The sequence below is a fragment of the Verruconis gallopava genome (assembly GCF_000836295.1).
Source record: "Verruconis gallopava strain CBS 43764 unplaced genomic scaffold supercont1.24, whole genome shotgun sequence".
Taxonomy (NCBI): domain Eukaryota; kingdom Fungi; phylum Ascomycota; class Dothideomycetes; order Venturiales; family Sympoventuriaceae; genus Verruconis; species Verruconis gallopava.
In genome coordinates, this window is record NW_015622160.1 from 377,299 (window position 1) to 389,889 (window position 12,591).

General features: G+C 51.4%; 5 protein-coding genes across 6 annotated transcripts; 4 read left to right on the forward strand and 1 right to left on the reverse strand.

Moving 5' to 3' along the window:
• The first annotated feature begins 478 nt into the window (after positions 1 to 478).
• On the forward strand, positions 479 to 2,688 carry PV09_06785. 2 transcript variants are annotated; one of them, XM_016360477.1, is made up of 2 exons: positions 479 to 1,849; positions 1,929 to 2,688. In XM_016360477.1, the coding sequence occupies exon 2, from the start codon at positions 1,938 to 1,940 to the stop codon at positions 2,640 to 2,642; it is 705 nt and encodes a 234-aa protein (XP_016211816.1). In that variant the 5' UTR covers positions 479 to 1,849; positions 1,929 to 1,937; the 3' UTR covers positions 2,643 to 2,688. The 2 variants fall into 2 exon arrangements, with proteins under 2 accessions (XP_016211816.1, XP_016211817.1); XM_016360478.1 differs by having other exon boundaries at positions 479 to 1,002; positions 1,094 to 2,688.
• A 362-nt stretch (positions 2,689 to 3,050) lies between these two features.
• PV09_06786 (uncharacterized protein) lies at positions 3,051 to 5,342 on the forward strand. The gene is made up of 3 exons (XM_016360479.1): positions 3,051 to 3,374; positions 3,522 to 3,685; positions 3,741 to 5,342. The coding sequence occupies exons 1-3, from the start codon at positions 3,185 to 3,187 to the stop codon at positions 5,118 to 5,120; spliced, it is 1,734 nt and encodes a 577-aa protein (XP_016211818.1). The 5' UTR covers positions 3,051 to 3,184; the 3' UTR covers positions 5,121 to 5,342.
• PV09_06787 (uncharacterized protein) lies at positions 5,264 to 7,060 on the reverse strand. Its single transcript, XM_016360480.1, has 2 exons — positions 6,562 to 7,060; positions 5,264 to 6,403 (listed from the first exon to the last, which is right to left on the reverse strand). The coding sequence occupies exons 1-2, from the start codon at positions 6,737 to 6,739 to the stop codon at positions 5,433 to 5,435; spliced, it is 1,149 nt and encodes a 382-aa protein (XP_016211819.1). The 5' UTR covers positions 6,740 to 7,060; the 3' UTR covers positions 5,264 to 5,432.
• Positions 7,061 to 7,194: 134 nt separating this feature from the next.
• On the forward strand, positions 7,195 to 8,276 carry PV09_06788 (uncharacterized protein). The gene is made up of 2 exons (XM_016360481.1): positions 7,195 to 7,500; positions 7,555 to 8,276. Exons 1-2 carry the CDS (start codon positions 7,238 to 7,240, stop codon positions 8,126 to 8,128), a joined length of 837 nt encoding a protein of 278 aa, XP_016211820.1. The 5' UTR covers positions 7,195 to 7,237; the 3' UTR covers positions 8,129 to 8,276.
• Positions 8,277 to 8,424: 148 nt separating this feature from the next.
• PV09_06789 (ATP-dependent helicase HrpA) lies at positions 8,425 to 12,223 on the forward strand. Its single transcript, XM_016360482.1, has 2 exons — positions 8,425 to 11,164; positions 11,231 to 12,223. The coding sequence occupies exons 1-2, from the start codon at positions 8,477 to 8,479 to the stop codon at positions 12,173 to 12,175; spliced, it is 3,633 nt and encodes a 1,210-aa protein (XP_016211821.1). The 5' UTR covers positions 8,425 to 8,476; the 3' UTR covers positions 12,176 to 12,223.
• The last annotated feature ends 368 nt before the right edge of the window (positions 12,224 to 12,591 follow it).

Sequence of the window (12,591 nt, forward strand, 5' to 3'; positions counted from 1 at the left end):
GCTGGGGATCCGCACACGGCGGTGCCTCAGCTTGTAGGGCGAGCCGGTCCGGTGCGGATGCCGACTGTGTGTGTCATTAGGACGCAAAGGCGAGCCAGCAAGCCCGAAAAGGCGCAAAGCCAGTGGCGAATCGCGTCTGTTCTGGACGTTCTGAACACGCGGAACAAGCACCGAGCTGGCACGGATGAGCCAGAAGCTTAGCTGTCGCGACGTGCCTGCGGTAGAACTACCGCACCGTACAGCAACGTCCTTCGTGCCAATCTACTGCATGACCCGCGCTGCCTTGGCCCGTAAGGAATCTCACAGCTGCACTGGACGCCAACAATCGAAGGCCTGGCTGCGGGCCGGCGGGGGGTCCGCATTCAGTTCTGGCTGTGGAGTGCTGCACAAGTGATGGATGTACCTCGAAGCTTGTGCTTTGGCGCCGTGTCGACGACGTAAAGAGCGCTGTTCTTATCTCCTGATGATCTCACCCTACCGCTTTGGCTGTACCTGATGCCCGACGTCTGGTCCTGACTCTGTCTGTACACACAGTCGTTGTCGCTTTCTGTTCCTAACCTCGTCCTGTCATCGTTGTCTCGATCTTTACTGCAACCAGCCATCTGTCCATCCGTCCGTCCGCAGCCTTGGCCCGGCGATTGAATTTCCTCCTTCTCTTCCCATCGCCGTAATCCCACAATGTCTCGACCCGTTTTGACTCGTTAGCGAGTCCGCTTGACTTTTGACGTGGCCTGTTTTGGTAAAGTCACACCTCTCGTCAACGGTGGGAACAGAAGGCCGTCACCAGCACATCTCGCAAAATTTCAAGCTCGAGGCCACTCTCGTTTAAACGGCCGGGACAGTCCCATAATTCCATTTGTCATTCGATGACCTCATCACCACAAGAGTCTCTTGTTGGTTCTCTCAGTATTGCACGGAGTGCTTGCTGCCGTTGGTGTTTGCCGAACCCGTGCGTGAACCCGCTTAAGCTATGGCTAATCGCGTCAATGTGTCGGTCCTCGGGTTCGTGCTCGCCTTGACCTTTCTGCATAGCATAATCTCCAGAGAAAAACGCATCTGTGCGGTGAACTAGTTCGGCTGAGATTGACCGCAGAGCCGGCGTTGTCGGGCTAACGACAGCCTTGCTGTTGTCCAGCGACAAAAAATACACCGTCACCATTATCGCGAAGCACATGCCCGGTAATTGACTTTATCCCACTAACCACTGCTCTCTTTAAAAAAAAAGAAGAAAAGGAAAAATGAACAAGAACCACAACAACTATTGCTCAAGGCTTGTGAGGCTTTTTACTGACAGCTACCGAAGGTGACTATGATATCGAATATGCGAGTCCATGGTATGCACCTCGTGCTTTGGCCTGAACATCTCGTCATTAGATGAAACTAACAGTGAGACCGCCAAAAGGGCCGGTGCAAACTTCCTGCCCGTAAGTGCTATATTCGCTCAAGAATGAATGAGGGAATTTGTCCGTCGCTTTTCGCTATTCCTCAGTTTCTCAGCGACATCTTCTCCACAGAGGATAAGCATGCGTGCTGAATTTCTTCAAAAGTATCTGGAAAGGAAAATCAAAATAAAAAATGAGCCTGTTTCCTTGGGCGACAAGCAGCAAAGCATCGAAAGCTCCTCGGCTTATTAAAACATCAGGTTGGCACACCCGGGTCTCAAAAGGCTCAATTCGAACGGGAGACATGGCCAGAGCTAGCTCGCCTCGCTCGAGCCGTTCCAGAGGCGGGAGTCCATTTCCAAAGAACCACGGTGTACAACAGGAAAAAGGATGTGGGCACACATACGGGCCACTGGTTCGCTGAGTTGCTCAAAACCGACGCGTGGTTCAAAGACGTAGTACCAAACGTGAGTCGTAGGACGCATACCTTCTGCGAAGATTGCCAGAGGCACGTGACAAGAGTGACATGTTGATGGACTGGAACAGTTTCGTGTCATGGAAAAATCAGAGTTGAGGACTGGCATGGACTCCGCAACCGAGTTTTCATCAGTCTGCATCAACACGGCCATCTATCTTCCCTGGCTTTTGGGACAGTGTCTCAAGAACGGTGTGGTCGTTAAGCGGGGTGTTTGCAAGCATGTGAACGAGGCTGCAGACATGCATCACAGCGGGCAGCGTGCTTCCATCGTGGTGAACTGCACAGGTCTCTCATCGCGGTTCCTTGGAGGCGTGCAAGATCAGAGCGTGTATCCAGCCAGGGGCCAAATCGTCGTCGTGAGGAATGATCCTCAGGTCATGACAGGCACGTCGGGTACAGACGATGGGGGCGATGAGGTGTGCTATATCATGCAGCGCGCAGCTGGCGGGGGGACGATACTCGGGGGAAGCTTCCAGCAGCACAACTGGGAGTCACAGCCAGATCCGAACTTGGCTATACGGATCATGAAGCGCTGCGTGGATTTATGTCCCGAGCTCACAGGAGGAAAAGGCATCGAGGCCTTGAGCGTGATACGACACGGCGTGGGATTGCGGCCGCTGAGAGATGCAGGCCCACGAGTTGAGAGAGAGAGAATTGGGGACGTAGAGGTGGTGCATCAGTACGGGCACGGAGGCTTTGGCTATCAAACCAGCTACGGGTCGGCACTTGAAGCTGTACGATTAGTTGGTCAGGCGGCTTTGGCTTGGCCGCCAAAGCTGTGAGTTCGCAAAGGTATAGATGAACTATCAAAACATCGTCTATGCTTCACAACGGCTTCAAAATGATGACAATCCTCCTCGTACCTCATCGTACCGGCACCAGAGCGCTACCAATGCAGATGTGTTTGGCAGTGCTTTGCCGTCGAAGCTGCATGATTAGCGAAAACGCAGTACTTCGCTCGTGCATGGTACATCCCAAGACGCGGGATCAGAGTGCGCGCGAGGCCACTTTCAAGTGCCCAAGACCATTGGTTATAAGCTAAGCAACGACCTTTCTCCTTTCTCAGGAGCAAATCCAGTCACTGGATTTCGCGTTTCCTGTCCCTTCCGTCATCGGATGATCGGCGTCTGAGCGCTCTGGTGCCTCGTCACATCACACTGGACCCTGAGGCTTAACCTTTGCTCATCAATTATTCCAGGCTGCGCAGTAGCTCGCTCGCTTCCCTTGCGACATATGATGATACCAGCGCATTAGCTCGCCCACAGTCCCTCCCTTCATTCTCCCCCCCTTCTTCTGTGTTTCTCCTTTTGCATCGAGATCCAATATGGCCACAGAGGGCACAACAACCCCGCCAGTGTTGCACGGCCCGACTGCGAAGGAGAAGAAGTATGATAGACAACTACGGCTTTGGGCGGCGAGTGGCCAGGCAGCCCTTGAGGAGGCGCATTTGCTGCTTGTCAACGCTGGCAGCGGTGTTGCTGGAATAGAAGCACTAAAGAATCTGGTCTTGCCTGGTAAGTTTAACTAAAGACTTGTAGCTAGGGTCAAGGATGCCCGCGGACCTTGTCGTGAACGTTGGGCTCTCGATTGTTAGAGAGCTCTTAATAAGACATTGCATATGTCCTTTTGAGGCGTACATAGCTGATCCTCACTCCCTGTAGGTATGGGGCAGTTCACAATCCTGGATTCAGCCACGGTTCGGGAAGAAGACCTCGGCGTCAACTTCTTCCTGGATGAACAGAGCTTGGGCAAGTCGCGCGCGGCTGAGACGTGCAGATACCTGCAAGAGCTCAACCCAGACGTAAGAGGATTTTCGATATCAGAGGTGCGGTTCGCCTATTCGAATGGCGTTGGCGAAGCTAACTTTTCTTTAATGACAGCCTGTAGAGACCTTCATATCTCGACCCGATAGCCTTACACGCTACTCCCACATACTCGTCGCCTCTCCGATAGCTCCTGTTGTCCTAGAGAGTATATCCGAACATGCACGACTAACTCACAAGCCGGTTATCTATATTCACTGCGTCGGCTTCTACGCGCAATTCTCCCTGTACCTCCCTCCCACCTTCCCGATCGTCGACACACATCCCGATCCCGCATCTACCACAGACCTACGTCTATTGAAACCATGGCCGGCGTTGAGTGAATTCGCGGCACTTAAGTCTGCTGGTCTTGATGAAATGAACGATCATGATCATGGACATGTTCCCTATATTGTAATCTTGCTGCATTATTTAGAACAGTGGAAGGCAATGCATGACGGCAAGCTTCCCGTTACGTACAGGGAGAAGACCGAGTTCCGGGAACTAGTGCGGGCAGCAATGCGCACAAAGAACGCTGAAGGTGGTGAAGAAAACTTCGAAGAAGCTATCGCCGCTGTTCTAAAAAGTCTTAACGAACCTACAGCTAGTTCCGGTATCAAGGAAGTGTTTGCCGCCGAAGAGTGTCAAAACCTGACACCAGATAGCGCGAACTTCTGGATCATTGCTAACGCCATATCTCAATTCTATGCTTCAGAAGGCGTGTTACCGCTTCCGGGCTCGATTCCAGATATGAAGGCACAGTCTGCTGATTATATTGCCCTGCAGAACGTGTACAAGACAAAGGCGAGGGAAGACGTGCAGAAAGTCCTCTTGACCGTACGAAATTTAGAGCAGCAGCTTTCTAGATCAAGACCGTCAATTCCCGACTCTGAAGTAGAAGCTTTCTGCAAAGGTGCAGCGCACGTCAAGCTCATCCGTGGTCGTCCGTTGCATATCGTTAAACCAGGAGAGCAATATGCTGGTCTTACTTGGGGTGATCGAGCGAAATTCGCCAGTAATGCTCTGGTCGATGACTCGAGCCTGATCTTGTTGTACATTGCCTTCCTTGCCTACGACGAATTTTGTGCCACGAATCGCACAAACGAGAATCTCCCTAGCCCACGAGCACCTGGTGCGGACGCCGCCGGCGTGGAAGAAGACACACAGACTCTCGCCGACATAGCTACAAGAATCATTTCAGGCATTCTGGCAGAAGCGGGCAGGGATTACAACTCCGATGGCGAGAAGGAAGAATGGGAAGGCATAAAGCAGCGCCTGACTCAATATTGTCAGGAACTTACACGTGCGGGTGGCGCGGAGCTGCATAATGTGGCCTCGCTCGCGGGAGGCATCATCGCGCAGGAGATCATCAAAGTGATAACGAAGCAGTACATACCTGTGGACAATACGTGTGTCTTTGATGGCGTCAAGAGCCTGAGTGAGGTATTCAGAATATAGCCAGCGACAGGCTAAAAGTTTCTGTTCATATCGTCACCCCCGACTGGCCAGATTTTTGAGATGCACATATTTTTCGAAGTGATGGGCTTCCACTATAAAGATCTACTTGAGAGGAAACTTGAGCAACGCTCGTATATATGGAACTGGAATGATAGCTATGAAATCTTTACGTTTTACGTGAACACTTTGAATTCTCTCGTTTGTTCATTACATACATGAAGCATGATAATTTTCACATGTCACACGTCCAGATGACAAGATCACTATTCGACTCATGCTGGGAGAATTAGCAAGCCTGGTTGCCACGTGCGCTCAAATGAAATCACCACCTCCAAATCCACCGAATGGATTAGAGGATCCGCCACCACCGAATGGCCCTCGGTGTCCCGCGCCGGGGAAGTGGCCCGGTCCGCCCCTTGGATCTCCGGGGTAGACAGGATCGTACCTTGCGCCACCCGGGACCTGGGGATCACCCCTTCTCTCCCCCTGGCCGCCGCCAAATATAGGGTCGTCGAACGTGGGGTGCATACCGCCGCTGCCACCGAGACCCCCTCTCATGGGGCCTACACCTCCGCCGTAGATGGGATCGTGAGGTCCCAGGCCTGCCGGATACAAATCGTCGTGACCGATGCTGAGCGGGTTGCGCGGTGGGCCTCGGCGTCCACCTGGCTGGCGGAGGATGTCGTATTCGTCTTCGAAGCCAGGAGGCTCCAGACCAGGTGGAACTGGAGGTCGACTCGGTTGTGGGATGTTTGGGTCGTTGAACGGGTGCGGACGGGTTGGTGGGTTGTGAAATTGCGGATCGTGCAGGGGGTTGTACGACGGGTGTTGGGGCTCACGCAAATTGGGCTCGCCGGTCTCGTTGGGATCCCTGCGTTGCGACGGGCTTGCAGTGTTCTCTTCCTCGTAGCCTTCCTTTGAAATCCCTGGCGCGACTTTCTGGATTATTTTGAGCTTCAAGAGTGAGCCTAGATCTGATAACCGGCCGGCTGAGATAAAAACATCTAGCAGCTTTTGTTTGGATTCTTCCTCCTTCGTGGAGTCGGTCATGGGGTTCGATGGTAGATTGCTGCGAGAGACATAGTCGTAGGCTGTAATATCAAATGATGCGCGCTTATCATCTCCTATGGCGATGGCGTCGACGGTAGCTTTCGATCCCAAGCGCCCAACTTTGACAACGAATTCCATACTCGACTGAGGATGTGAGTATCGGAATACGTAGTTTGATGACGCTTTCCACTCCGCAGGCAGCTGTTGCGGAGCATCTGAATCCGCCGATGCCTCTAGAGAAAGTGTTAGCAAATATGCGCTAGCACTCCAAGAGTTTAAGCCGTTGTTCTATGTCGAAGAGAGTGCACTTGAGGTACCTGCGCAAATCAGCTGCAGGGAGCTGGACAAGCACTCAACGAACATGAAGGATACCGATGGAAATAGTACATACGTATTCTGTGATCCTCTCCGAGGCCTTTGAGTCTGAATCCCACTGCAATCATTCCACTGTGAACTGCCAATGCGATCGCTTCGAAGGCATTCTCGATAGAGGCGCCGCTTGGCAAGCTTTTCGCCATGATCGTCGACAGCGAACCAGCGCTGAGCGGATTACCAATTGTGGAAGACATGTTGCAAAGTGGCGAATAAACTATAAAGTTGATGGTTATCGGTTTTCCGTGCAGGAAGTCGAAGTGGGCAAAGGCCTTAAATGCTTGAGGCCTCAAGACCGGGCTGTGCAATGATCAGGCTGCAAAGGTGACGCTGATATCCGGTTGACTGGGTTCGGAGCGGAACGTTGCAAAACAAGCGCGAACTTGTAAAGCTCGATCTTATATGAATCTCAAATTCCTTTCTGAGATTCAGCAAAGGAAAGATATGTCAGATGGCGTGTGCTGGCAGAGTATTCTTTCGCGTTCTGCCTGTGCTTTGGTGGTGATGAACGAGCGTTCGACAAACCCCACAAGAGCTTGAGAGCGAATTGACGCCACAAGCGCGGGGAATCATCGCGAGCGAGCTTTGTTCGCTCGTGGCTGTGCAGACCCTGGAGTGCGCCACATCAACCGTCCAACCGCAGTAGTCCAGTCTTGTCCATCATTTTGTCCTCGTCGCGTTCAACAAACGCCGTCATGAACGAGAAACCATCTCTGTTGGGGGAGCTCGCAGAGCCCCCCGCTGTTTCACCGCCGCGAAGAATCAGGAGAACCAGACTGAGTTGGGTGCTGAGATCTCTGTTCACCCTAGCTTTGGCACTCTTGCTCGTGATCGGTTACGCACACTTTGCGCTCGAGGGGGACAACCAGTCGCCATTTAAGCAGGAAGATAAGGCATATTTTGACACTGTTGAGGCCAGCTACACTGAATGGAAGGTCCCGCTCGATGTCCACATCATGTATGTTCCGCTTCGGATCGTTTCGTTTGCCGGGCTAATGATAATACTGCACAGGTCCAAGTGTCCCGACGCCCTGTATTGTTTGCAGGAGCTTGTTGTGCCTGCCATGTCTCGCGTGGCTTCTAAAGTAAATTTCACGCTGTCATACATCGGAACGCCTACAGAACCCGACGACGGTGTAGCCTGCATGCACGGCCCCGGCGAGTGCTTGGGCAACATCCTTGAGCTGTGTGCCGCATACCTGTATCCGGATCCCAAGATTTACCTTGGTTTCACACTGTGCATGAGCAAGCAGTATCCTGATATCCCCAGCAGGGAGCTTGTGCATGACTGTGCTTTGGAACATGGCATAGCGTTCGAAAAGCTCAATGAATGCGCTAGTCGAGATGAGGGCGCATTCGGCACAGGGCTGCTCCGATCAAGTGTGAGACATTCGAGTGAAGTCGGCGTAACCATGAGTTGTACGATCAGACTGAATGAGAGTGTAAGGTGCATTCGAGATGCCAACGAGTGGAAGCAGTGTGAGAAAGGAAGTAGCGCGGATCGTTTGGTGAGCGAAATAAACACGCTCTGGAAAGAGAAGAACGCACCGAGAGATGATGATTGGCAACGTGTATTCATTCGCTAGCTTTTTGTATAAAATGATACCCACTGTACAATTGACACTTAACGCGTGATGCAATAACGGAGTAAACTCCGACATCAGGCCGCGACAACCTCTAATCACTTTACCTAGGCTTGACTGTTTATTTGCACATATATAAAATGGAAGTTTGATACGCAATGTAGTGTTATGATTATCAAGAGGCCACGCACGGTTCTGCAGTATCTGAGTGGGGTTGCCACTTAGCGAAACAATAGGTAGCTGTTTAGTCGTATAACCTTGCCAGTTACTAGGCGCGTTCCAGAAATTCTTAAGCCCGACGCATTCGCTCCGACACCTTCTGCCGTCCATTTCTTGCATGTCAATATCGCCATGGACGATCTTGAAAATCTAGAGTTCCTGTCGCTCGTTGCAAAAGTCACTTCTGAGCTACAGAATCACCTGGGACTCGGTGACAATACTCTTGCAGAATTCATTATCGACCAGCATGTCAAGGCAAACAGTTCAGAGGACTTTAGAAAAGCCCTCGATGAATTCGGAGCGGAGTTCCCTCCCAGCCTAGTGGAATCCATCGACAGGCTAGTAAAGACTCTGCATCCCAAGTATAAGAATGTGAGAGCGGAGTCGAGTACAGAGTCGAAGATTGAAACGAAGAGGTCAGCAACTATATTCAAAGGCCTTGCAATCCCAGATCAAGAGATGACAGTAACAAAAACCGAGGACGAGGGAGACGCGTTGGATGATACATTCGCGGCGCTAGAAGGGTTAGCAGGCAAGGCAAGTCGCAAGAGAAGTGCTAGCCCCGATGACAGAGGACGGGGAAAATATCTCAAGCGCTCGAAGCACGAGTCACGGTCCAGCTCGAGATCACGGTCTGTGAGCCCATACAAAGACAAAACGAAGCTACGCCGAAATGGTGGCACACACGACTATGTGTTTGATGACGACGAGTTCAGGCAGCCGCGCAGAGATAGGAACGGGCATGCCCACAGTAAGGATGTTCGCAGAAGCAGAAGAAGGAGAGACAGTTCAGATGAAGAGGCATTACGAAGAACACCTACTCCAGAGTTAGACGATACCCCTGAGTTGTTCAAAGTCTACACTGGTAGAGTAACTGGGATCAAGGACTATGGCGCATTTGTGAACCTGCAAGGCGTACGTGGAAAGGTGGACGGATTGGTTCATGTCTCACAATTCATCGACGGACGTGTGAACCACCCTTCGGATATTGTGTCACCAGGTCAAGAGGTTAAGGTTAAGGTCATTAAGTCGGAAAATGGAAAGTTCAGCTTGTCGATGAAAGAGGTAGATCAGCGGACGGGGAGAGATCTTCGGCCAGAGAAGCGATTCGGTACAGGTGCGAATATGCAAGGTCTCGGCAGGAAATCAACAAATGACGACGAGGACTTCACATCCATGGTAGATCCAGGTGTGCCAGTGGTTGAGGATGGCTACGATCCTAGGAAGCATGAACGTAGGAAACGACTGACTACACCTGAACGCTGGGAAATCAAGCAGCTCATCGCTTCTGGTGCGATATCAAGAGATCAGTATCCGGACATTGATGAGTACGATAACCACAACATGAACGCGTCAGGCGAGATAGAGGAGGAGGAAGATGTTGACATTGAGGTCAGAGAGGAGGAGCCTCCTTTCCTGGCCGGCCAGACTAAACAGTCGCTGGAGCTATCCCCTATCCGTGTCGTCAAGGCTCCTGATGGCTCCTTGAACAGAGCCGCCATCCATCAAGCCGAACTTACTAAGGAACGACGAGAATTGAAGGATCAAGAGGCTCGTGACAGGGCTGCACAAGCAGCGAGCGGAGAGGAGATTCAAGCATCGTGGCAGGATCCTCTTGCAGAGCGGAAGCTCGCAAGCGAGCTTCGCCAGGCACGCGCCAACGCAGCGAAAGAACCGCCACCGGAGTGGAAGCGGATATCGCAAGGGCAAGAGAGGGAGCTCGGCAAGAGAACAAACATGTCTATTGCTGAGCAGCGCAGGTCTCTGCCTGTGTATAAATTTCGCAGCCAGTTAATTAAGGCTGTTCAGGACCACCAAATACTCATTGTCGTGGGCGAGACTGGATCAGGCAAGACGACGCAATTAACTCAGTACCTCGCTGAGGCGGGATTCGCGAATAACGGAATAATTGGATGCACACAACCCCGTCGTGTGGCAGCTATGAGCGTTGCCCAGCGTGTTGCGGAAGAAGTAGGCTGCAAGCTGGGTTCAACTGTTGGCTACACCATTCGATTTGAGGACCACACAAGCGCGGAGACAAAGATCAAGTATATGACCGACGGCATCCTACAACGTGAGATCTTGCTAGACCCAATGCTTAGCAGGTACAGTGCTATCATGCTCGATGAAGCTCACGAGCGCACCATTGCTACGGATGTCCTTTTTGGTCTTCTCAAAAAGACATTGAAACGTAGGCCGGACATGAAACTGATCGTTACATCCGCTACTCTAGACGCGGATAAGTTCTCAGAGTATTTCTACGGCTGCCCCATCTTTTCGATTCCAGGTAGAACTTTCCCTGTCGAAATTCTGTATTCGAGGGAGCCAGAAAGTGACTACCTCGATGCGGCGTTGACAACTGTCATGCAGATCCACATTGCGGAGCCCCCAGGTGACATACTCTTGTTTTTGACCGGAAAGGAAGAAATTGATACGGCTTGCGAGATTCTAACAGAGAGAATGCGAGCCTTGGGGAAGACCGTGCCGAATCTCATTGTTCTTCCTATATACGGTGCGCTTCCTTCAGAAACCGCGACCAAAATTTTCGATCCCGCGCCGCCAGGCGAGAGGAAGGTGGTCATTGCAACAAATATCGCAGAAACTTCAATAACAATCGATGGAATTTACTATGTCGTCGATCCAGGTTTCGTGAAGCAAAACGCGTATGACGCGAAACTAGGTATGGATAGATTACAGGTGACGCCAATCAGTCAGGCACAAGCGAAGCAAAGAGCTGGAAGAGCTGGGAGAACCGGACCTGGAAAATGTTTTAGGTTATATACTGAGTCGGCGTTCAACTCCGAAATGACGCCTACAACTGTAAGTTTCTCTTTCCCAATGGCTTCGATTGGCGGTGCCTAGGCAACGAAGCTAACCGCTATGTAGATTCCGGAAATCCAGCGTCAAAATTTGGCCAACACGATTTTGATGCTGAAGGCAATGGGCATCAACGACCTTCTCCACTTCGACTTCATGGATCCGCCGCCAACGAACACGATGTTGACTGCATTAGAGGAGCTATACCAGTTGGGCGCTCTGGATGAAGAAGGGCTGTTGACAAGACTCGGCCGTCAGATGGCGGACTTCCCTATGGATCCAGCACTAGCAAAGTCATTGATTGCGTCGGCGAAAATGGACTGCTCCGAAGAACTTTTGACCATTGTTAGCATGATATCAGGACCCGCGAACATCTGGCACAGGCCGAAGGACAAGCAAGAGCAAGCCGACAAGAAGAAGGCCAAGTTTCATGACCAGCATGGAGATCATCTCACTTATCTTAACCTGTACAACGCCTGGAAAAGATCGGGATACTCCAAGCCATTCTGCATCGAGAACTTCGTACAACCACGGAACATGCAGCGTGTACGTGATGTACGTGACCAACTGGCGCAAATCTTCCAAAGGCACAAATTACCAATCATATCGTGCGGACGAAATACGATCAAGGTTCGACAAGCCCTTTGCAGCGGCTTCTTCCGTAACGCAGCGCGCAAAAGTCCTGAAGGGAACTACACGACCCTAGTGGAAGGCACACCTGTCTATCTGCATCCCTCCTCAGCGCTATTTGGCAAGCCTGCCGAATATGTCATATACCATAGCTTGGTGGAAACTACGAAGGAGTATATGCATATGGTAACCGTAATCGAACCAAAGTGGCTGGTTGAAGCGGCCCCAACATTCTTCAAGGTCGCGAGCGCGGAAGGTGGCATGAGTAAGAGGAAGAAAGCAGAGAGAATTCAGCCACTGCATAACAAGTTTGCTGGAGAAGATGACTGGAGGCTGAGCGCGCAGAGGAGAGCAGGTAGGGGAGGAGGAGGGACATGGGGTTGAATCAGATATCAAAATAAATATACACACAATGCCAGCAAAAGACTTCCTGCGCTTCCCGCCATGTCTTTCTCCTGATTTTATTCCCGGCAACGCTTTAATCTCTATTGAATATAAAGGACTTCAAGGAAGCTTTGCAGGAGCCGAACAAAATATCACGCGAAGATCACTCAACGCAATTACATTAGGCTTAGCTACGATATATTGATGTCGAGCCGTGAAGGCTTTGAGTGGAAGCTGAAAAGTTCATGGTCACCTCCGCAAGTATTGGAAACTCCTCGGGACCGACTTCGACATTTAGCTGATGACAGCCAAACTTTTGTAGTTGGAACTTTGCAAATTTTGAACTGGGCTACGTCCTGTACGAAATCTGGTTGAAGGTAGCTCGGTGCAAAACGCACCACCGAGCACGCCTTCGG

What these genes read in the sequence shown, in the direction of transcription:
- PV09_06786 (XM_016360479.1), top strand. Translation starts at nt 3,185, where the DNA reads ATGGCCACAGAGGGCACAACAACCCCGCCAGTGTTGCACGGCCCGACT. An exon ending in AAAGAATCTGGTCTTGCCTG is followed by an intron (nt 3,375 to 3,521) that starts GTAAGTTTAACT and finishes CACTCCCTGTAG; the next exon opens with GTATGGGGCAGTTCACAATC. An exon ending in GAGGATTTTCGATATCAGAG is followed by an intron (nt 3,686 to 3,740) that starts GTGCGGTTCGCC and finishes CTTTAATGACAG; the next exon opens with CCTGTAGAGACCTTCATATC.
- PV09_06785 (XM_016360477.1), top strand. Translation starts at nt 1,938, where the DNA reads ATGGAAAAATCAGAGTTGAGGACTGGCATGGACTCCGCAACCGAGTTT.
- PV09_06789 (XM_016360482.1), top strand. Translation starts at nt 8,477, where the DNA reads ATGGACGATCTTGAAAATCTAGAGTTCCTGTCGCTCGTTGCAAAAGTC. An exon ending in CCGAAATGACGCCTACAACT is followed by an intron (nt 11,165 to 11,230) that starts GTAAGTTTCTCT and finishes ACCGCTATGTAG; the next exon opens with ATTCCGGAAATCCAGCGTCA.
- PV09_06788 (XM_016360481.1), top strand. Translation starts at nt 7,238, where the DNA reads ATGAACGAGAAACCATCTCTGTTGGGGGAGCTCGCAGAGCCCCCCGCT. An exon ending in CCGCTCGATGTCCACATCAT is followed by an intron (nt 7,501 to 7,554) that starts GTATGTTCCGCT and finishes AATACTGCACAG; the next exon opens with GTCCAAGTGTCCCGACGCCC.
- PV09_06787 (XM_016360480.1), bottom strand. Translation starts at nt 6,739, where the DNA reads ATGTCTTCCACAATTGGTAATCCGCTCAGCGCTGGTTCGCTGTCGACG. An exon ending in CGGAGAGGATCACAGAATAC is followed by an intron (nt 6,404 to 6,561) that starts GTATGTACTATT and finishes CACTTTCTCTAG; the next exon opens with AGGCATCGGCGGATTCAGAT.